Raw genomic sequence first — 24,156 nt, 5'->3', positions numbered from 1 at the left:
TACACCTTTCTCCAAACAACTCAATTATTCTTGCAATGTAGTCCTCGGGTCCCCTGCCCATTCTTCTATAGCCCTCTCTAGTTATCTGCATTCTGTCTGTATTTCCCCTTGTCTATATACACTGTCTCCACAATCCTCCCTCGGGGCCCATTATGTCATCTTCTCCCTTTCCAATACCTATGTTGTCGCTGTTTGGAATGCTTGACTCCTGAGGATCACCTCCTTGTATAACCTTTACACCCCAATTAGAAATCCCTCTTGATCACCTTAGGGGTAATGAGACGGGTGTTTGCCGGGACGGACTAACCCCAGGAGTATTCTCTGACTATGATATTGAATCAGACAACCTCCCTGTACAGACTCGAGGGTACAGATCTGCTCCAAGCTTCTCATCACCACTACAATTGTTTTTACCCCTTGTATTCTTATTGATACTTACGTGTGGATGTCCCTCTGGAATGTTTTATTCTATATCTATGTGAACTATTTCCTGTTTTGGTGCAACCTATAATCTTGTATCCTGAAATACAATGGGATTACACAAAGATCCTCGGGCCCCATGAAGTCACACTTCGTGATTTGGAATCGCAGCTAGAATCGGCACAATTCTCCCTGCAATTCCAAATCACATGGCAATTGCTGCAAAACAGGCAACGCATGTTTGGGTGCCATTATCCTTCAATGGAACGCCAAATGCGACGCGATTCTGCCGCGAATGTGGTAATCACGCCAAACCACGCCTTTAAAATCACATGAAGCAGAACAGCATCAATTCTGCCCACGATTCCAAATCTCATGGCAATCGCTGCAAAACATGTAAAGCGTGTTTGGGTGCCATTATCCTTCATGGGCATCCCAAATGTGGTGCAATTCTGCTGTGGTTGTCACATGATAGGATAATGCAGCAAACCGCGCCTTCAAAACTCACATGAAGCAGAATAGCCTCAATCCTAGCCGTGATTCCAAATTGTGTGGCAATCGCTGCAAAACATGCAACACGTGTTTGGGTGCCATTATCCTTCAATGGCACCCCAAAGTGATGCGATTCTGCCGTGATTGTCACGTGGCAGAATAATGCAGCAAACCACGCCTTTAAAACTCACATGAAGCATAATAGCCTCAATTCTGCCCGTGATTCCAAATCTCACTGCAAAACATGCGATGCGTGTTTGGGTGCCATTATCCTTCAATGGCACCCCAAATGCGATGCGATTCTGCAGCAACTGTCGTGCGGCAATCACACCAAACCCCGCCTTTAAAAATCACAGGAATCAGAATAGCTTTAATCCCACTCGTGATTCAAAATTGCGTTGCAATCGCTGCAAAACATGCGACGCGTGTTTGGGTGCCATTATCCTTCAATGGCACCCCAAATGCGATGCAATTTTCTGAAGCGACTGTCGTGCGGCAATCACACCACACCTTTATAATTCACATGAAGCAGAATAGCCTCAATTCTACCCGTGATTCTAAACATGCAATGCGTGTATGGTTGCCATGGTTCTTCAATGGCACCCGAAATGTGATGCGATTCTGCCATGATTGTCACGTGACAGAATCACACCGCAAACCACGCCTAAAAAAATCACATGTAGCTTGTCATCCAAAAAGGAGCAGGAACTTCTTTCCAGGCAACAAACGTGCATTCAAGTAATTAGGCTGGCCCTATGCGACACGCAGAACAGTGCTTTGAAAATCACGTAGCAAGAACACTCTCACGTTATGTGAACCGGGCCTCATCTGTATGCTTGTTCCTGAGACTGTTACACGGAAAGCTGTAGAGACACTGGATCAGAAAGACAGCCAGGCATCTAGCATTTATAGGCTCCTTGAAAATGATTGTAAAGAATCATTTTTTTAAATAAAATAACAAACATGTTATACTTAACTCGGCCTACCCCAGTGCAGGCTCTCCCCGCTTCAGACCATCCTGAACTCAGCTGCCAGACTCATCCACCTCACCAGCCGCTCCACCTCTGCCACCCCCCTCTGCCTCTCCCTCCACTGGCTCCCCATTGCCCAACGCATCAAATTCAAACTACTCACTCTGACCTATAAAGCCATTCACAACACTGCCCCTAACTACCTCACCGACCTGATTCCCAAGTACCACCCTACCCGTACCCTTCGCTCTTCACAGGACCTCCTTCTATCTTGCTCCCTGGTCTCCTCCTCCCACGGACGACTGCAAGACTTCTCCAGGTCCTCCCCCATCCTCTGGAACTCACTACCCCAATCCATCAGACTGTCACCTTCCCTCCTCACCTTCAGGCGCTCCCTGAAAACCCACCTCTTCAGGGAAGCCTACCCCACCCTCACCTAACAGCCGCTGCCCTTCCCTCCTCCTACCACTCCATCCCCCACAGCCGTTTCCTCCTGTACCTCTACCCCCTCCCTCCTAGATTGTAAGCTCGAAAGAGTAGGGCCCTCTTACCCCTTGTGTGCTGTTTGATGTTACTGTACTGTTTCATGTATTGTCCCCCCCTCTATTGTACAGCGCTGAGCAAACCCTTTGGCGCTATATAAACTCGATAAATAAATAAATAACTGCTCTGTGCAAAGGTATTGTATAGAGTGGCCCCAAACCACCCCTTTTTGGGTCCCCCGTCGGCACACTAGGCTCCTCTATAAATTGCTTATTTTCCTCAGTACAGGTTCCTCCAAAGATACAAAACCACTATGTAGTTGAATAACCCCTAACCACAGACAAGTGTCTTCGGAAAGTAAGATCTACCTGGAAAAAAAAAAAAAAAATTGGCTAAGTGTATAATTCCAGGACAAACTACCTCCGTCATCATGAATATTTCTACAATATATTCATCAAGCCTGTGAATCGCTTATTACTGAAAATTGATGTTTCCCCAAGACGCTCTTAACATATTTCAATGCGAGTCCTTTTGTTCCTGGAACACTCCACCAGACAGACACACTGAAGTAATAAAAGGCCAATCTCAGATGTGGTCTGTGTGTTACATTACCTCATTGTGTTCTAGGCCTTAAATGTGGTAGGCGAGTTAAACAGCGCTGTCATTTTTATTCTGTCGTCAGAAGCTTATCTGTGGGAATGGGGGTGGGGGGGTTGTCATTTTCTGATTGCAAATTTTGCCAAGTCTCATGTTTCTTTAATAGAGAAAATAACGATATCTGTATTTCATTTTGCTGAGAAACACGTTGGATCAAATGAGGTGAAAAACACAATAGAGTTCCCGCTGCACTTGCTCCAAATTTCTGTGTGTGACTAAGCTCACATAAATATGAATACTTCAGAGGGGATAAAGATCCGAAAACCTGTGCTTTTCCTAAATGCCACCCTTCTAGGCAGTGCACACTAATGTTTCCTTCAACTGCCGGAAGCTAAAAAAAAAAAAAAAAAAAAAAAAAAAACAGTACTCCCAAGTATTGAGGGTCATGTGACAGCACTGTCATATGGTGTAGGGCAGAAATCACAATTCTGTGTAAGCTCTACCTGATGTAAATGTAGCATCCCCCATGTGGAGCGCCGCTGCAAACTCCACTTGTCCTACCCGGTCTAGGCTGAAAAAAGTACTCCCAAGTATTGAGGGTCATGTGACAGCACTGTCATATGGTGTAGGGCAGAAATCACAGTTCTGTGTAAGCTCTACCTGATGTAAATGTAGCATCCTCCATGTGGAGCGCCGCTGCAAACTCCACTTGTTCTTCTTGGTCTAGGCTGAAAAAAGTGCTCCCAGGTATTGAGGGTCATGTGACAGCACTGTCATATGGTGTAGGGAAGAAATCACAGTTCTGTGTAAGCTCTACCTGATGTAAATGTAGCATCCACCATGTGGAGCGCCGCTGCAAACTCCACTTGTCCTTCCCGGTCTAGGCTGAAAAAAAAAATGGCACTGGCCCATCCTTGCTCCAGTGTAGCACAACATCCATATAAAGAAGGCTGCACGCTGGTCAGCTCAATCCTTGAAAGTGATTGTAAAGATCCATTTTTTTAAATAAAATAACAAACATGTTATACTTAACTGCTCTGTGCAAAGGTATTGTATAGAGTGGCCCCAAACCACCGCTTTTTGGGTCCCCCGTCGGCACACTAGGCTCCTCTTCTTCCCAGTGCACCTATGGGGGCACAGAGGTAGCAGCAGGGGCCATTGACTCCTGCTGCTGTCAGTCAAATCCTGTAAGCAGAGAGCAGGGGGTGGGGTTGAGCCCAGCTGTGTGCGTCAATAGATGCACATATTCCGGCTCAGATAAAGGCTCGCATCCCAGCCGGAATATGTGCATCTATTGACACACACAGCTGGGCTCAACCCCACCCCCTGCTTACAGGATTTGACCGACAGCAGCAGGAGTCAATGGCCCCTGCTGCTGCCTCTGTGAGCAAACAGAGAGGAGAGAGCCGCGGCAGACAGGCACAGCACTAGATCGGGATTGGGCTCCGGTATACAGATGGGTAGGGGGGCGATACAAATACAGGAACATTGTTTTACCTTATTGCAGGGAATGCATGTCCAGCCTTTACAACGGCTTTAAGATGATCTTATTCAGGACACGTCCATTGAAAGTCCCCACCTGTCCCCACACCTCTCTCATGCATCTCATCCTGAGCGTAAATCAGCTGACACAGGGCCGCCTTTCTCTGTGAAGGAAACTATGTGCATTAAAAAGAATCTATCACTTCGCCCTGTATAAGGCCTGGTTCACACCTATGCGTGTTGCAGTCTGCTGCGGGAACAAAAAGTCCCTGACCCTTACCAAAAATACAGCGGCTGAAAACGCATAGATGTAAACGTGTCCCATAGGAAACCATATTAAAATGGACTGTAGTGTGTTTCTGCAAAAGCCATCAAAGAATGCATAGGTGTGAACCAGACCGAAGCAAAAGGTTTTAAGGCTACATTTACACCAGCGATTAGAATAGTAGGAATCCTCGGATTCCTGCTGCGGCTAGGCGAGGCCACCAGCCCCATTCACTAGAACAGGGGTGGGCAAACTTTTTGACTTGAGGGCCGCAATGGGTTCATATATTGGACCCGAGGGCCGGACCAAGAGTAGATGAATGATGTGTATGTGTCATCCATAGTAAGTATAGTAATATTCCCCCATAGTAAGCATAGTAATTCATCCCCCATAGTAATTCATCCCCCATATAGTAATTCATCCCCCCTATAGTAATTCATCCCCCATATAGTAATTCATCCCCCATATAGTAATTCATCCCCCATATAGTAATTCATCCCCATATAGTAATTCATCCCCCATATAGTAATTCATCCCCCATAGTAATTCATCCCCCATATAGTAATTCATCCCCCATATAGTAATTCATCCCCCATATAGTAATTCATCCCCCATATAGTAATTCATCCCCCATATAGTAATTCATCCCCCATAGTAATTCATCCCCCATAGTAATTCATCCCCCATAGTAATTCATCCCCGTTAGTAATTCATCCCCCATATAGTAATTCATCCCCCATAGTAATTCATCCCCCATAGTAATTCATCCCCCATATAGTAATTCATCCCCCATATAGTAATTCATCCCCCATAGTAATTCATCCCCCATAGTAATTCATCCCCCATAGTAATTCATCCCCCATATAGTAATTCATCCCCCATAGTAATTCATCCCCCATATAGTAATTAATCCCCCATATAGTAATTCATCCCCCAGAGTAATTAATCCCCCATATAGTAATTAATCCCCCATATAGTAATTCATCCCCCATATAGTAATTCATCCCCCCTATAGTAATTCATCCCCCATATTAAGTCCCCAAGTCCCCCCTGTGTCAATTCACTTACCTTTGCTCCGCGTGTTCCTCTCGCCGTCTTCCCGCGCCGTTCCGGTGTAGCATGAAAATCTGTCTCCTATGAGGATCTGTCCCCCTCGACGTATCTGCGCATGTGCCAGTTTCAGGCATTAGCAGCCGATCGGCGATCTCCGGCACATGCGCAGATACGTCGAGGGGGACAGATCCTCATAGGAGACAGATTTTCATGCTACACCGGTCTTCAGGGCGGACTGTGAGAGGAGCCTAGCTCCGTGGGCCGGATTAAAAGGTCCGCCGGGCCGTATATGGCCCGCGGGCCGTAGTTTGCCCATTGCTGCACTAGAATGACAGGTCGCCAGCGGCTGCAGCTCTTTGCATAGCCAGCAATTACCTGCAGCGATGGCTGCTGGACACACACAATGTTTGCTCCCTACTCATTCAGATCCCTAACATAGCAAGCAAAATCACCTGACATTTAATGCAGGATTATTGTCCAGTAGGTCCGACCATACACTGACACTTCCCCTTCCACAGGGAAATCTGCGTTCGCTTTCAACACTTTTCTCGCGGTTTAATCCCGGCACAAAAAAGTGTGATTGTTCGCTGTATGTGCAACATAACTTAACAGCAAATGATAGCGACGCAATTTGGCCTGCCACCCCGGGGCATGAAATGTAACGGATTGTAAATATAATTGCGGGGAATGGAATGTATCATTTCAGAGACACGGGATCTTCATTAGCTGGTGCCAGGAATTCACTGCTGGGAAAGGAATGCCTATGTTTGTTTTTTAAATAACCCTCTTAGTTACACTGAGACACAGCATGATGAAATGAGGTGACACTACTACCATGAAGCAATGTGTTACCAATAAGGTGACTGTGAACCAGAGCTTAACGTGACTCCGACACCTTTATAAAAAATAATAAAATAAAAACGTTCTTTGCTCTAAACAATGGTTAATAGTCACCTTCCCAAATGTTTGTTTCTGCAATCTTTGCCAAAACCCACCCAAAGCACCTTCATATCTGAAAATACTGACTGTGTGTATCCCTTGCTGCATGATGTGGTTCAAAGTTGTTCTAAAGCCTTAAAGCGACATTAAACGTTTGGGTTTTTTTTTTTCACTAAAATAGTAAAACTGTTATACTTACCTGCTCTGTGTAATGGTATTGCACAGAGCAGCCCGAATCCTCTTCTGGGGTCCCTGCCAGCACTGCAGGCTCCTACTCTTTGGCAGGTGCCCCCATGGCTTTCCATGGGGGCACCCGTGCGGGCTCGCTCCCGAGCCGCCCTGTCTGCGTTCATTAACACAGGGGAGGCTTGGCCCCACTCCCCACTGGCTCAGCACAGCACTTGATTGACAACAGCAGGAGCCAATGGATCCCATTCCTATCAATCTGCTAAGGGAGGAGAGAGCGCTCTCTCATGCACATTACTGGATTGAATAAGGCTCAGGTAAGTATAAGGGGGGGGGGGCTGGGGGTCATCCTGCAACACGGAAGGTTTTTCACCTAGAATGCAACAAGGTAAAAAACCTTAACCCTTTGAGGACCAAGGGACGTATTTGTCCCATGTTTGTAATTGCGTGTATCATCTGATTGAGAACTTAAAACTCTTTTTTTTTTTTGGCTTGAGTCAAAATATTAGTTCTGATCAACAAACAACAAATGGATCTAGCTTTTTGCCAATTATTTCATGAAATGGCTTAGTTACAGCAACTGAATTGTACGAACTTTAAAAACAAAAAAATTGATTCTTATGGCGTTCCAAAACCTTACGGTCCTCAAAGGGTTAAGGCTTTAGAACCACTTTGCATTCTATGCATTAAAGTTAATAAAACGTTATTTTCCAGAGGATCCACACAGACCCCCCCCCCCCCCCCCCCCCGATACTTACCTGAGCCTGATCTGTATCCAGCATTGTGCATGAGAGCAGAGGCTCTCCCTGCATACTCTCTCCTGACTGGGCAGATTGATAGCAGTGGAAGCCATTAGTAATGACTGCGATCAGCAACTTATAGTGGGACTGCGGCAGGTATTCTGACACTGGAGGGACAAATTTTCACTGACATCCCCACTGACACTAATAGTGATCAGTGCTAATAAAAAGCACTGTCACTGTACTAATGGCACTGGGCAGGAAGGGGTTAACATTTGGGGCGATCAAAGGTTTAACTGTGTGCTGTGTGTATTACTATGGAAACATGCTGCTTTGTATTGCTCTGCTACTCACTGCTCCTGCCGGCAGGGAAACTGCAGCCTGGACCCGGCAATTGACAGCTGTATCCAACAATGGTGGCGCAGGTAGGGCGGCACACGCGCCCCCTACCCGGAAATGCAATGATTTTGCGCAGCCCTGTTGCCCTGTAGCAGTAGTTCTGCTATACGGTGGCGGGGAACCAAATAAAGTAACAATAAGAGATATCCTTATTCTCCAAAAATAATACACACACATGCGCTACTTAAAGTGGTTGTAAAGGCAGAAGGTTTTTTACCATTCTATGCAGCTACCTCAAGCCCTTCCCTTATATTCACCAGCCCCTGATCCAGCGCTGTGCCCGAGAGCAGAGGGTCCCTCGGATCTCTCATTGTCTTAGAGAAAGCAGCAGTAGCCATCAGGAGACACTTTATACTAATGCAGGCCATAGACGGACTGTTTATCGGCCGTTAAATGAAAAATTGGTCGGCCCCATTGCCGGCTGTTTTTCGTGGATTTTCCAGCATGACCGATAAAAATAAACGAGAAGATCCGCAAAAAACGGCCGACGGGCTGGCCCCACCTAACGGCGTGAATATTGGCCGATTTTTCGTGCGGTCAAAAATTTGGCCGATAAACGATCCGTCTATGGCCTGCATTAGTCCCCCTGTAAACAGTATGCTGACTGTAGCATGGAATATAGTCTAAGCAGCTCTCAGATGCTGAAAATTTTTCAAAAGGCAAAAGATATCCTTCTCTGCACAGACACAAGAACCTACCTAAGTTTGCAATCTTATGTGACCACATACACCACTGTTGTTGCTCTAGTTACAGAGGAACAATAGGCTATGGATCGAAGAATTCTAACCAGCAAAAATGTTCACTGCAACAACCATAGTGACCCCAAATAAATCCAAATTGTTTCCATTGGGCAATGATCACCTATAGTCTACGGCAGCAATGGGCAAACTACGGCCCGGCGGACCTTTTAATCCGGCCCGCGGAGCTAGGCTCCCGCTAGGCTCCTCTCACAGTCCGCCCTGAAGACCGGTGTAGCATGAAAATCTGTCTCCTATGAGGATCTGTCTCCCTCGACGTATCTGCGCATGTGCCGGAGATCGCCGATCGGCTGCTAATGCCTGAAACTGGCACATGCGCAGATACGTCGAGGGGGACAGATCCTCATAGGAGACAGATTTTCATGCTACACCGGAACGGCGAGAGGAACGCGCGGAGCAAAGGTAAGTGAATTGACACGGGGGGGGACTTGGGGACTTAATATGGGGGATGAATTAATATGGGGAATGAATTACTATAGGGGGGATGAATTACTATATGGGGGATGAATTACTATGGGGGATGAATTACTATATGGGGGATGAATTATTATGGGGGATGAATTACTATAGGGGGGATGAATTACTATATGGGGGATGAATTACTATGGGGGATGAATTATTATGGGGGATGAATTACTATGGGGGATGAATTACTATATGGGGGATGAATTACTATATGGGGGATGAATTACTATATGGGGGATGAATTACTATGGGGGATGAATTACTATATGGGGGATGAATTATTATGGGGGATGAATTACTATGGGGGATGAATTACTATATGGGGGATGAATTACTATGGGGGATGAATTACTATATGGGGGATTAATTACTATGGGGGATGAATTACTATATGGGGGATGAATTACTATGGGGGATGAATTACTATATGGGGGATGAATTACTATATGGGGATTAATTACTATATGGGGGATGAATTACTATATGGGGGATGAATTACTATGCTTACTATGGGGGAATATTACTATACTTACTATGGATGACACATACACATCATTCATCTACTCTTGGTCCGGCCCCCGGGTCCAATATATGAACCCATTGCGGCCCTCAAGTCAAAAAGTTTGCCCACCCCTGGGCTACGGGCACATTAGAGCAAGTACAACTCAGCAGGACAGGAGGGTGTTTCAGCAGTCTTTGTCATGCAAGGAATAGAAAGCATTGAGGACCAGGTAACTATTCATGCTGGTATGCTTTGTGAGGGAATCCATGGGGTAAACAGGTGTGTATTGAACCGCACAGGTAGGGAGCAGGTACAGGGATAAAACCATGACCTGCAATGTCCAGGGGAAGACAAGAAAGTGACACAACAGGACATCGGATGAAAGAGAAGGTGGACCTTTCCAAACAATAAATAGGTCTTCAGGGATTATTATAGTGGAGGAAACTGCAGGACTCCTGCCCTTTGGCAGAACTCCTTTTAATAGCTGCGCTGTAAAAATGGGATAAATCATCCAAATAACCTTAGAAAATGTCCCTGCTACGGTCTTTAGAATAATGCTGTAAAACCAAACTTCTCACGGAAATACTTGGAGAAGCTTCGGAGGAGGGAAGTCTTTCTTGCTTTATTCACCAGGTGAGCAGCCTAAAAACTAAGTTCTCCGTCATTATGTGATGAACGTTCGGATCCCTGGGCTTCTCATTTGAAGCAGTTGACACACAAAAACCTAAAGGAATTTTCTTTAGTTTCGTGACAAAGGGCATGGAACTATGCCAGGAAAGGTGGAGAGTTTTTAAAGCAGATATTAGAGGCACCTACTGAAGGAGGCAAGCGTACCTTACACATTACACACACACAGATACAATTTCAAAGTAAGGAAAGGGTTGTATAGAAGTACTTCTCGAGTTTTTCTTTTTTTTTTTTTACTGTATATATGGGCTGTGTTTTGCCTGCGTACTACAATCAAGAGCAGACATCATTGAGGTAACATGTGAGATGGACTTGAGGCCTTGTTCACATCATATGTGCATGAAAAATTATTTGACCTGCATACAATATTTTAGGCAATTAAATGAACTGACTTGGTGATGATAATACATCTCATGGTATGTAAAAGGCACAATGACTCCGGCAGTCATTGTTGGCACACTTTTGGCCAATTTTGAGTTCAAAATTCCAAGTTCCAAATTTAAGGTTCCAAATTCTAAGTTCTTGAGTTCCATATTCTAATTTCCAAGTTCCAAATTTCGCATTCCAAGTTCTAAATTTCAAGTCCTGCATTAGGAATGTGCAAAGACATCAGTTTTTCTGCATGTGTTCTGCAAGGGCACAACGAAATCAACTGTTCACACCACAACACTAGTTTCACGAGCGGATTTGTTTCATCGCAGGAATCTGCAAGTTGTAATAAACTCACTGAAGCACGAATGAAAACTGATGTCTCTGCAAGTGGAATCTGCGCGTCAATTTCCATCAGTTTTTATGCGTCTGGGCCTAGACGTCGAGTGGCTGCACATTTGCGCTCTAATAAAGAAGAACACGCCCTGCGCGCTCCCAGCACACATGTCCGGTACTCACAGAAAGGTCCCGATCTCCTCTTTCGATCAGGACCTTTCCCGATCATGTGACCGTCATGGCGGCGTGTCACGGCGGTCACATGACCCTAAACCCCGCCCTCCGGCATCTGAAACCCTTAAAAGGGCCGGGAGGCGCCGGTGTGAAGGGGTTAACTTGTAATGATACTTCTTCTTACGGACTACTCACTCAACAGCATGGAAAGCTATAAACAAACCCATATATACAAGATCTCTAATGTTTGTTTACAGCTGCTTCATGGGCCCAAAAAATAACATAAACTGCCAGAAGTTCGTATTTATAGGTCAGAAAGGCTGGTGAAAGAAAAAAACGTCTTTACCTTTAAATGTGTCCCACCAGATCGGCCTAAAAAAAAAAAATAACTGCTTACGATATTAAAATGGCGATCATTACACGGCTTCATTTGCACTTTGCGTGTTTGGATTCTTTTTCGATTAGTCCGCTAATCACTTCATCTCTCTTTTGAAAGCTCTTTTAATAAAATATCGTCCCGCTGAAAGTTTCTGGCAGATCCGTCGAGGGCGACTCATGTTTTATGCAGGGAATGTATGGAAGTTAAATTCTAAATAAATCAACATGTGAAGCTCGCCCTGCCAAATAATAATGACTCGCCAATTAGAAAAACAAGGAAACATCAGTTAACTTGAATTTACTTCTGAGCACGGAAACCCTGCAAATATATTCTTGTTTTCTTAGAAATAGATCCAAAACACGAAAGATATCAATCTGTGATTTTTCATGTTCAGCTGCTGTTATATCAACAACGGGCTCAGTTCATGTACAACATGGTTATTTTCTGTTACCAAAAAAAAAAAAAATTGGAAGGAATTAATTATCCTTGTGGCAATGGGCCTGGTAGGTAGAGGCATCTCAGGTCTGTATGACAACATGTCAATTCACCCAGCAATGTTGGTCAGCTTGAAACAAGCGATGTGCAGAATCAGATCACATAAGTGTGAATACCCATGCGATTCGATTCTAGTTCTGGCGCGGTACAAACAGAGACATAGAAAGACGTATAAAGCCATTTATAACTCTGCCCCAAATTACATCACCAATCTTGTCTCTAAATATCACCCAAACCGTCCTCTCCGCTCCTCGCAAGACCTCCTAGCTCCCTTGTCTCCTCCTCCCATACTCGTCTCCAGGACTTATCCAGAGCTTCCCCCATCCTCTGGAACTCTCTACCCCAATTTCTCAGACTATCGTCTACTCTGCCCACTTTTAGGCGATCTCTGAAAACCTCTCTCTTCAGGGAAGCCTATCCTGCCCTCAGCTAATAATGGAATCTTCTACTCCTCCTACCAGTCCATCCCCCACAGTTATTACCTTTTGTACCACTAGCCCCTCCCTCCTAGATTGTAAGCTCCCAGGATCAGGCCCTCAATTCCCTCTTGTATTGATCTGTATTGTTGCTGTATTGTCTCCCGTTGTATTGTACAGCGCTGAGCAAACTGTTGGCGCCATAAATCCTGCATAATAAAATTCAAACTACTAACATTGACGTACAAAGCTATTCATAACGCTGCCCCAGACTACCTTACCGACCTGATACCCAAATACCACCCAACCCGTACTCTTCGCTCCTCACAAGACCTCCTACTTTCTAGCTTCCTGGTCTCCTCCTCCCACGCCCGACTGCAGGACTTCTCCAGGACTTCCCCCATCCTCTGGAACTCACTACCCCAATCCATCAGACTGTCACCTACCCTCCTCACCTTTAGGCGCACCCTGAAAACCCATCTCTTCAGGGAAGCCTAACCCACCCTCACCTAACAGCCGATCTCCTCCACTCCTCCACCACTCCATCCCCCAAAGCCACTTTCTCCTGTACCACTATCCCCTCCCTCCTAGATTGTAAGCTCCAAGGAGCAGGGCCCTTGAACCCCTTGTGTATGTATTGTTACTGTATTGTCTCATGTACTGTCCCCCACTATAATGTACAGCGCTGAGCAAACTTTGTGGCACTATATAAACACTGTATAATAATAATAATAATTTAAAAAAAAAGTGATCCTGTCATATTATTATTATTACATTGAGTTTATATAGCACTAAAGGGTTTGCTCAGCGCTGTACAACAGAAGGGGGGACAATACATGAAACAGTACAACAACAACAAAACAGCACACGAGGGGTTAGAGGGCCCTACTCTTTCGAGCTTACAATCTAGGAGGGAGGGGGTAGTGGTACAGGAGGAAGTGGCTGTGGGGGATGGAATGGTAGGAGGAGTGGAGATCGGCTGTTAGGCAAGGGTGGGGTAGGCTTCCCTGAAGAGATGGGTTTTCAGGGAGCGCCTGAAGGTGAGGAAGGAAGGCGACAATCTGATGGATTGGGGTAGTGAGTTCCAGAGGATGGGGGAGGACCTGGAGAAGTCTTGCAGTCGTGCGTGGGAGGAGGAGACCAGGGAGCTAGAGTCATATTCAGCCTGGGCCCGCTATCCAAGGAAAGACCAAAGGAACACGAGAATTATTATTATACAGGATTTATGGCGCCAACAGTTTGCTCAGCGCTTTACAATATAACGGGAGACAATACAGCAACAATACAGTTCAATACAAGAGGGATAGGAGGGCCCTGATCCTGGGAGCTTACAATCTAAGAGGGAGGGAATCAATGTGAAAACTAGGCTAGGGACTTGTGTGCCGGGGTCAGTGTACTAAAGTGCCGCGTAATTTGACAATATGCTACAGCTAAGAGATGATATTCTTCAGACTTCCCGAAGAGAAGGTGCACACGTTATTTGGTCCAAAACGCTATTTTCGGAAGTCCAGGCTGCCCAGCTTCCATACAGTCTATGGGGAACTACATCCTCCGCGGTCCTGAACAGAAAAAACATGATCCTTAAAGCAGGGTCACTGGAGGTCACGGCTTGAACTAGGTTACCATCGTGTTTGGGGCCCGCTGGTTTTATTTTCCAGGGCAGAGGAAACACAAACAATGATGCAGTTATATTTTTCTTACGTTTTATTTATTTTCTATGCTTGCAAACACCTTTAGGCCAGACATTAAAAATGTATCTGCTCTACCCGTCACCGCGTGACCTCTGTTTACCTTACATACGTGTGTCGTATTTCTATTTCAGCCAAAACAGTTTTAGACCAAGTTCCTTCGTTTGATAACATTTCAGTGTTGAGGTTGAGATGCCTTTTAACCGTTTCAATACCGTGCAATTTTACACCTTCCTGCCCAGGCCATTTTTCAGGTTTCAGCGCTCTCACACTTTGAATGACAATTGCGCAGTCATACAACATTGTACCCAAACTAAAATTTTATCATTTTCTTCACACAACTAGAGCTTTCTTTTGGTGGTATTTAATCACCGCTGGGGTTTTTATTTTTTGCTAAATTAACAAAAAAAGACCAAAAATTTTGAAAAAAAAACACATTTTTCTTTGTTTCTGTTATAAAAGTTTACAAATAAATAATTGTTCTTCATAAATTTAGGCCGAGATGTATTCTGCTACATGTCTTTGGTGAAAATAACCCAAATTAGGATGTATTATTTAGTTTGTAGGAAAGTTATAGAGTTCACAAACTATGGTATAGATCTGAATATTGATCAATCCTGAAGTACTGACAGCCAATCTAATTTCTTGAGGTCCAAGAATGTCAGAATAGTACAGATATCCCCAAATGACCCCTTTTTGCTGAGTAGACAGTCGGACGTACTTCATAAGAGGCATGGCGAGTTTTTTGAAGTTGTATTTTTTTGTCATAATTTTTCCGAAAATGAAAAAATGAAAAATATTATTTTCACTATTTTTTTTTTTACATACTGTCACCAGTGCAGTACAGCGTCATCATATAACTGGCATGGCGGTGAACAGGGACACTGACTGGTGACAGTATGAAAAAAAAAAAAAATTATATTTTTTTTTTATTTTTTTTTATTTTTTTATTATATTTAATTTTTTATTACATTTTTTTTTATTTTTTTTAAGATTTTTTTTCATATTTTACTATGACCAAAATAGTACAATGTTACCATAGTAACATTGTACTACTTTGGGGAAGTGATCAGTATTTTTTTTTTTTTTTTTTTTTTTTTTTTTTACACAATTTGCTTATAGCAAAGAATTACTTTGCTATAAGCAAGCATTTAGCTGAATGAAATCGATTCATTCAGCTTTTTTTTTTTTTTTTTTTTTTTGTGCTTAGCTGTGATTTGGTCACAGCTAATCACATGACATGTGCATGTGATTAGCTATGACCATTCACAGCTAGGCACTAGTATACAATGGATGGCATCATGAATGAAGCCATCCATTGTATACAACTGTCATGTGACCTGCTGTGATTGGTCGCGGCAGGTCACATGGTACCGGCAACGGGAGCCGGTACTCGGATCTGTCATCGGCCGTGTCCGAGGTGCACGGGCGGTGACAGATCCCGCTGCTGCGCCGCTCTGCAATAGCGCAAACGGCGCATGTGCGGGAGCACGCCAAATGGCGTGGACCCGGAAAGCTGCAGCGCTTTTCAAGCCGCCAAACGGCTATTGGCCGGGCGGCTAATGGTTAAGTGACTTTAAAGTGACCGTAACGGCATTTTATTTTTTTATTACAAAGAGGTTATACTTACCTGCTATGTGCAATGATATTACACAGAAAGGTCACCTACCTCTTTATATGGCAGGCCCAGTTGGTGCTGTAAGCCCCTCCCTCCTTTGGGTGCCTACTGTAACAAGCCAGGTGCTAAAGAGGCACCCGTGCATGCTCTCCTGTGGTTTCAAAGCCAGGCTGTGTGCATCTATAGACACACACAGCACAAGTAAGCCACACCCCATGGGTTTACTTGACGGTAGCAGGAGCCTACGGGGCAAGGCTGTTAAATCGGTGTGTTTAATCCCTTTAAAGCTGATGTTTATCAACACGCCAGTTACATTTTTTAAAAATTCCTTTTAATTTTCATTACATACTTTATCAAGTGACATCATCACTGGGACTCTGTGCTTCTCTATGCAATGCAGGCAGACCGTGGCTGGTGGGAGGGCCAGAAGGGTGCTGTACATAGCTTTCTGAAAACATCACAACACACTGCATCAGTACTCCTCTCAGGAGCCCTCAGCCCTGGTCCACCAGGACATGACAACCCCCCCCCCCATGTCCTGGCAGGAGCACAGAGGGCCACTGTTTTCTGCCCATGTACATGGGGTGTGGTGCGACAGATGCACACGGGGCCACCGTTTTCTGCCCATGTACACGGGGGTGCGGTGTGACAGACGCACACGGGGCCACCGTTTTCTGCCCATGTACATGGGGTGTGGTGTGACAGACGCACACGGGGCCACTGTTTTCTGCCCATGTACATGGGGTGTGGTGCGACAGACGCACACGGGGCCACCGTTTTCTGCCCATGTACACGGGGGTGCGGTGTGACAGACGCACACGGGGCCACCGTTTTCTGCCCATGTACATGGGGTGTGGTGTGACAGACGCACACGGGGTCACTGTTTTCTGCCCATGTACACGGGGGGGTGCAGTGTGACAGACGCACATGGGGCCACCGTTTTCTGCCCATGTACATGGGGTGTGGTGTGACAGACGCACACGGGGCCACTGTTTTCTGCCCATGTACACGGGGGGGTGCGGTGTGACAGACGCACACGGGGCCACTGTTTTCTGCCCACGTACACGGGGTTGCGGTGTGACGGACGCACACAGGGCCACCGTTTTCTGCCCATGTACATGGGGTGTGGTGTGACGGACGCACACAGGGCCACTTTTTTCTGCCCACGTACACGAGGCCACTGTTTTCTGCCCATGTACACGGATGTGCGGTGTGACGGACGCACACAGGGCCACTGTTTTCTGCCCACGTACACGAGGCCACTGTTTTCTGCCCAGGTACACGGATGTGCGGTGTGACGGACGCACACAGGACCACTGTTTTCTGCCCATGTACACGGATGTGCGGTGTGACGGACGCACACAGGACCACTGTTTTCTGCCCATGTACACGGATGTGCGGTGTGACGGACGCACACGGGGCCACTGTTTTATAGGTGCTCCAGCAGTGACCTGGGTTCATGTGGTACAGGACAATAACGCAGGTCAGTGGACCTGGTTAGAGAAGAGCGGGGGGAGGGAAATATCGGGCCCCATCACCTCATACTGTAGGGGCCAGTGACAGCACCTGTGTAATAACCAGATTATCACCCCGCCCACATTGTGTAATAGGGTCTAGTGATTGGCTACGCATAATGGGAGGACACGCCCCCTGTATGTGGGAGGGGCTCTTTAAGTTGGTGCAGTCCTGTATCAGGATATATAAATGTAGTACACAGTATACAGCACTGACATGGTACGTTCCCATCCCCCTCTACAGTACACAACATACACACTGCCATGGCAGGCTCTGAACGCCCAGAGAGGATAATGGCGGCCTGAGCTGAGCTCTCCCCGGTCATGACACAAACACTTTCTGCTCACAGCCGTGTTATAAGGGGCCCCTGAGGGTGCCAGGTAAGTCCGGGGCCCCTCCCCGCCCTCTCTCCCCTCACCTGACACGCTGAGTGAACTCCCGCCGCCGGCGCCATCTTCAGAGACAGCCAGAGCCCCCGGCAGCCAATGGGAAGTCGGGGTGAAAAAGGCGGGCTTACGGAGGCCGGCTGTGATTGGCTGGAGAGCGGCTCCTCATCTCGCTCAGCTGCTCCTCACCGCGCTGAGGGGATGAGGCGACAGAAATGTTCGACCGCGCTCAGCCCGCCCACACGTATATACATATATATATACCGGGCCTCACATGTAATATACCGGGCTTCACATGTAATATACCGGGCTTCACATGTAATATACTAGGCTTCATATGTAATATACTAGGCCTCACATGTAATATACCGGGCTTCACATGTAATATACCGGGCCTCACATGTAATATACCGGGCTTCACATGTAATATACCGGGCCTCACATGTAATATACCGGGCCTCACATGTAATATACTAGGCTTCACATGTAATATACTAGGCTTCACATGTAATATACCAGGCCTCACATGTAATACACCATTCATCACATGTAATATACCAGGCCTTATGTAATATACTAGGCTTCACATGTAATATACCAGGCCTCACATGTAATATACCAGGCCTCACATGTAATATACTAGGATTCATATGTAATATACCAGGCCTCACATGTAATACACCATTCATCACATGTAATATACCAGGCCTCATGTAATATACTAGGCTTCACATGTAATATACCAGGCCTCACACGTAATACACCATTCATCACGTAATATACCAGGCCTCACACGTAATACACCATTCATCACGTAATATACCAGGCCTCACACGTAATACACCATTCATCACGTAATATACCAGGCCTCACACGTAATACACCATTCATCACGTAATATACCAGGCCTCACATGTAATATACCATTCCTCACATATAATATACCAAGCCTCACATGTAATATACCATTTCTCACATGTAATGTATCAGGCTTCACATGTAATATACCATTCCTCACATGTAATGTACCAGGCTTCACATGCAATATACCATTCCTCACATGCAATATACCAAGCCTCACATATAATATATCAGGCCTCCCATGTAATATACCAGGCCTCACATGTAATATACCAAGCCTCACATGTAATATACCAAGCCTCACATGTAATGTACCATTCATCACAGTAATATACCAAGCCTCACATGTAATGTACCAAGCCTCACATGTAATGTACCAGGCCTCACATGTAATGTACCAGACCTCCCGTGTAATATACCAGGCCTCACATGTAATATACCAAGCCTCACATGTAATGTACCAGGCCTCACATGTAATATATCAGGCCTCATATGTAATGTACCAAGCATCACATGTAATGTATCAGGCCCCACATGTAATATACCAGGCCTCATATGTAATGTACCAAGCATAACATGTAATATACCAGGCCTCACATGTAATATACCAGGCTTACATGTAATATACCAAGCCTCACATGTAATGTACCAGGCATCACATGTAATGTATCAGGCCCCACATGTAATATACCAGGCCTCATATGTAATGTACCAGGCATCACATTTAATGTATCAGGCCCCACATGTAATATACCAGGCCTCATATGTAATGTACCAAGCATCACATGTAATATACCAGGCCTCACATGTAATATACCAGGGAGGTGCCACACGTGACAATACAGTGCTGACTGCTACCTGGAATATGGGGGCAGTCTACATAACGGGAGCCCTGTCCATGGAGAGCTATAGATGAGATCATTGTTACTACATCATATGATCCTACAATATCCCATACTGTGAACCATACGGTCATCATGTCACCATGTCATTGGAAGGTGCCATCACTTCTGGAACACTTCAGTATAATAAATCAAGCTGAAGGTGGTCAGGCCTACATGTGGATGAGGTGTCAGGAACTCGTATGTCCCCACATATAAATGAGACGTTGGTTGTCCTTCACATTTTACAATGATTTGCAGGCTCACCCTCTGACCTGCGGTACGTGAGCTTGTCATTGTGAACATTTCTCCCCCCCAGGTCCCAACATTCTAGCACATGTGTATTCAGCTAGAATATAAAGGCTTTGAGAACAAAGGACTCTACAGTACATGTATATGGAGCCACTCTCATATCATTGAGTACATGTGTATGGAGCCACTCTCATATCATTGAGTACATGTGTATGGAGCCACTCTCATATCATTGAGTACATGTGTGTGGAGCCACTCTCATATCATTGAGTACATGTGCGTGGAGCCACTCTCATATCATTGAGTACATGTGCGTGGAGCCACTCTCATATCATTGAGTACATGTGCGTGGAGCCACTCTCATATCATTGAGTACATGTGCGTGGAGCCACTCTCATATCATTGAGTACATGTGCGTGGAGCCACTCTCATATCATTGAGTACATGTGCGTGGAGCCACTCTCATATCATTGAGTACATGTGCGTGGAGCCACTCTCATATCATTGAGTACATGTGCGTGGAGCCACTCTCATATCATTGAGTACATGTGCGTGGAGCCACTCTCATATCATTGAGTACATGTGCGTGGAGCCACTCTCATATCATTGAGTACATGTGCGTGGAGCCACTCTCATATCATTGAGTACATGTGCGTGGAGCCACTCTCATATCATTGAGTACATGTGCATGGAGCCACTCTCATATCATTGAGTACATGTGTATGGAGCCACTCTCATATCATTGAGTACATGTGTATGGAGCCACTCTCATATCATTGAGTACATGTGTATGGAGCCACTCTCATATCATTGAGTACATGTGTATGGAGCCACTCTCATATCATTGTCTCAAAGTGGAACTAAAGTTAAAAATTAAGGAAAAAAAAAAACCAATGCAAGCAGGCCGGCTCTTCATGGCAGGAGAGACGAGCTACATTTCTTCTGCCATGAAACCAACTGAACTGCCTGTTTGCAGTCTTGTATAAAATGTACATTCCCAGCATGCAGGGCTACCACCAGTCCTCCTGTATGGGGCCCAGGCCAGCAGGGGGGCCCCAGGAAGCTGGGAGCATCAGATGGCAGGGAGGGTGATTGGCACAGCGAGGTGGGGGACCTGATCCCCTGTATGGCTCCCTCTGCAGCAGCTGAAAGCTGGCTTCACCTCTCCCTCCCGCCAGCTTTTAGCTGCTGCAGAGACAGCCATACAGGGGATCAGTTCCAGTAGTGCCCCCCCCCCTCCCGCAGCACTGATCACCTTCCCTGTGCACCATACATTTCCCCCTGCTGCCCAGGCCTCCCTGTGTGAACCCCACCCCCGCAGTGCTGCAGGCTTCCCTCCTCTCCTTTTCACCTTCAGGATAGAGAGCGGGGGATGGGTTCGGTAAATATGTCACGTTTACCAGCCCCTGCCTTTCATGAATGAACACAGTAAGTAATTGGTATCGATCACTCACTGTGTTCATTCATACCTGAAGCATGGTAAACTCTGTTTGTTTTGAAGGGAGGGCACTGTCAGGCTGGCTGTATAGGGCCCTGTGATTTCTAACAGCAGCCCTACCAGCATGCCTCAGCATTGTGACAAATGATCTTCCGTGCATATGCATGGGAGTTACATCATCATGCACCAGCCAATCAAGATGGCCACAGACCCCAGACACGAGGGAGAAGATGATGGTGTCAGCCTAGGAGCTTGCTGATGTCGCATAACTGGAGCAGGTGTGTGTATTTGCTGACATTAGTTATACTTTAGAGCCTAACTCAACTTTCAAGAGAAAATTCAAAAGCAGTCACAGCCTTGTTGAAGTAAAAAGTAGTTCCCACTGTAATACTCGGTCACTGTCCCCTGCAGTCTCTTTGTTCTGAGGTCCAGCACCGGTCCTCTTCTTCACTGAATGACTCCCAGCATCATTCCATTCACTCACTATGAGCCTCGAGTGTCAAGGACCCGCCCCCTGGGGGCACGTCATCAGGCTGCCTTGGAATCACAGGAGGATACTGCAGAGAAAAGCAGGACATTGTTACATGATGACATGTTCAGCAGTATGATGGGGGAAATAGATGGTTCTGTAATGTTGAGTACCAACATTAGAAAAATGATTTGGAGAACCTTCTATCTTTGGGTGGAAAAATGGGCGCTCTGCTGTCTCCGTCTATGATGAGAAAGTGACATCATGACCTGAGGTGACCTCCTGTCCTGAATCATTGCCACCGGATCTCATCTAATATCTCTGTCCTTAGGGAGGGATTTGCACTGCATAATTTAAACCGCAGAGCCACCAATGCTTCCAATAAATAAATACCCCGCCTATCCCAGGCCTAAATGTCAATTTAGCAGGGCATTCCACACGACACGCGTGAGATGGGACAAAAATCTGTATTTGGATGGTTGAGTCCTGCATAATTTGGAAGCTATGACAACTCTTTAGATTTTACTTCACTATATATGGGGTATATGAAAACCCCCAAGGACCAGGCCCAGTTTGTAGGTCTATCTCGGTGATCCTAGTTTCTCGGTGATCCTTGTTCATGGGGTGACAACTAACTCACAATTTTGTTCCATCATTGTCCCCTTGTCACATGCACCCCTGGTGGAGATTACAAGCCATGCCAACACACATTGTACCTTCACAGTCCAAAGTTGTCACCACCAAGAAGTAGGGTGGCCACCTCATCCCTTTAAACCCGAACACATATTAATTACACAGGTTCTGTTGCTGATTTAGGTGGTAATTAAACTCACTTAGTGCCTTATCTATATTTAGTTAGCCTCAGAACCCGTGTAATTAATATGTGTTCAGTTTCAAAGGGATGAGGTGGCAAGCCTACCAAGAAGCCAGTCCAGAGCAATGGTGGGCAGCCAACACTGGGGCAAGTGCAGCGCAGTGGCTAAATGGTTAGCAGTTCCAACTGGCAGTACCAGGGCTGTTGGTTCGAATACCAACCACGGCACTACATGCCTGGAGTTTGCATGTTCTCCCTGTGCCTGTGGGGGTTTCCTCTCATACTCCAAAGACATGCTGGGAGGTGAATTGGCTCCTATCTAAATTGTCCCTAGTATGTGTATGTATGAATGTGAGTTAGGGACCTTAGATTGTACGCCCCTTGAGGGTTAGGGACTGAATGTACAATATATATGTAAAGCGCTACATAAACTGACGGTGCTATATAAGTACCTGAAATAATAATAATATAGACAGAAAGTTGCTGGAGGGAATATTGAAAAATGGCTATTGTTTAAGAGACAGTGCTTTATCAAACTGCTACAGTATATGCATAGTAACTATGTACAAATTGCCATACCTGGTATTCTTTAAAGTGGTAATAAACTCATTTTTTTTGTTTTGTTTGTTCATTTTACCTATAGGGAAGCTCATAATAAAGCTTTCCTGTAGGTAGAATTAATACCTCCATGCATCGTTTGGGAGATATTCTCTCTTTTCTAAAGCCAGATGCCCACCCTCTGAAGGACTGGCATTCCCGTGCTGTTCCTTCAGAGCTGTACGCCGTGGCCCAGGACTCCCGCGCGCATGACGTCATCGTGGCCTGGCCTGTCAGACGGCGGGAGCTCGTGAACCCGGATGGAAGACCAGGTGAAGATGGAAGCCTCTACAGTGGTGACAGCGCGCCGCTAGGGGGCTTCGTTTTAAGGTAAGTTTTTATATAATGTGCTAGTATGCAATACATACTAGCGCATGTTTTCTTATTATAATATCTTTTATTACATTTTAATTTTTTTTAAATACACTACAAAACAGTCATATATTCTTACTACATCATATAAATACACATTATCCCCATTCCCTCCCAATACAAAAATCCCTGTCCAATTTTGTCTTATCATCTCTTTCCCCTTCTATTGATCTAGTCATGTATATAGTCATGGCAACACCCCTTATGAGGACATATTCGCATACAAAACGCATCAAGGAGGAGCCTTTGTACGCCGTGACGTCACGCCGCCGTGTCACGGAGTTCCGGCAGCCATCTTTAAACACCAGCTGGTTAGTGCTTGCAGCAGCCTGGACGCTGCTTCATCCATTTTTTTATGCAGATAACTCATGTTATGTGCACTACATGTTACATCCTTGCATTTTCCCAATAAAATTTGTTACATACTACACTATGGGCATCTATATTTCTTGCTCTCCATCGAGCAATTAAATCCACCCAGGACCCCAGGTGATCCATCCAGACCAGAGGAGGGAAGCCTATGACTAGACCCTATCACAATATACCTGTTAAAGGGGCCCTCTGATTGACATCTCTAACATTCAGATCCATAGAGGAGGGGATCTTGTACCAGGCTGTACCTTAAAGGGGACCTCCGCTTCTGGCTTATTTGATCAA

At 45.6% G+C, this 24,156-nt stretch overlaps 1 protein-coding gene across 1 annotated transcript in view; it reads right to left on the bottom strand.

The window, feature by feature from the left end:
* LOC149435916 (uncharacterized) overlaps positions 1-23,220 on the bottom strand; it is a 256,377-nt gene extending 233,157 nt beyond the window's left edge. The window contains exons 1-3 of the mRNA XM_089662262.1: positions 23,215-23,220; positions 21,732-21,804; positions 17,848-17,955 (exon numbers count right to left, since the gene is read on the bottom strand). Of these exons, the coding sequence (XP_089518388.1) occupies positions 17,848-17,955; positions 21,732-21,804; positions 23,215-23,220 (187 nt within the window). The remainder of the gene's footprint in view (positions 1-17,847; positions 17,956-21,731; positions 21,805-23,214) is intronic.
* Between the last annotated feature and the right edge of the window lie 936 nt (positions 23,221-24,156).

Source organism: Staurois parvus, unplaced genomic scaffold (genome assembly GCF_062004578.1).
Source record: "Staurois parvus isolate SC_StPar_1 unplaced genomic scaffold, SC_StPar_1.0 ptg001451l, whole genome shotgun sequence".
Taxonomy (NCBI): Eukaryota; Metazoa; Chordata; class Amphibia; order Anura; family Ranidae; genus Staurois; species Staurois parvus.
This window is presented reverse-complemented; position numbering and strand designations above follow the sequence as displayed.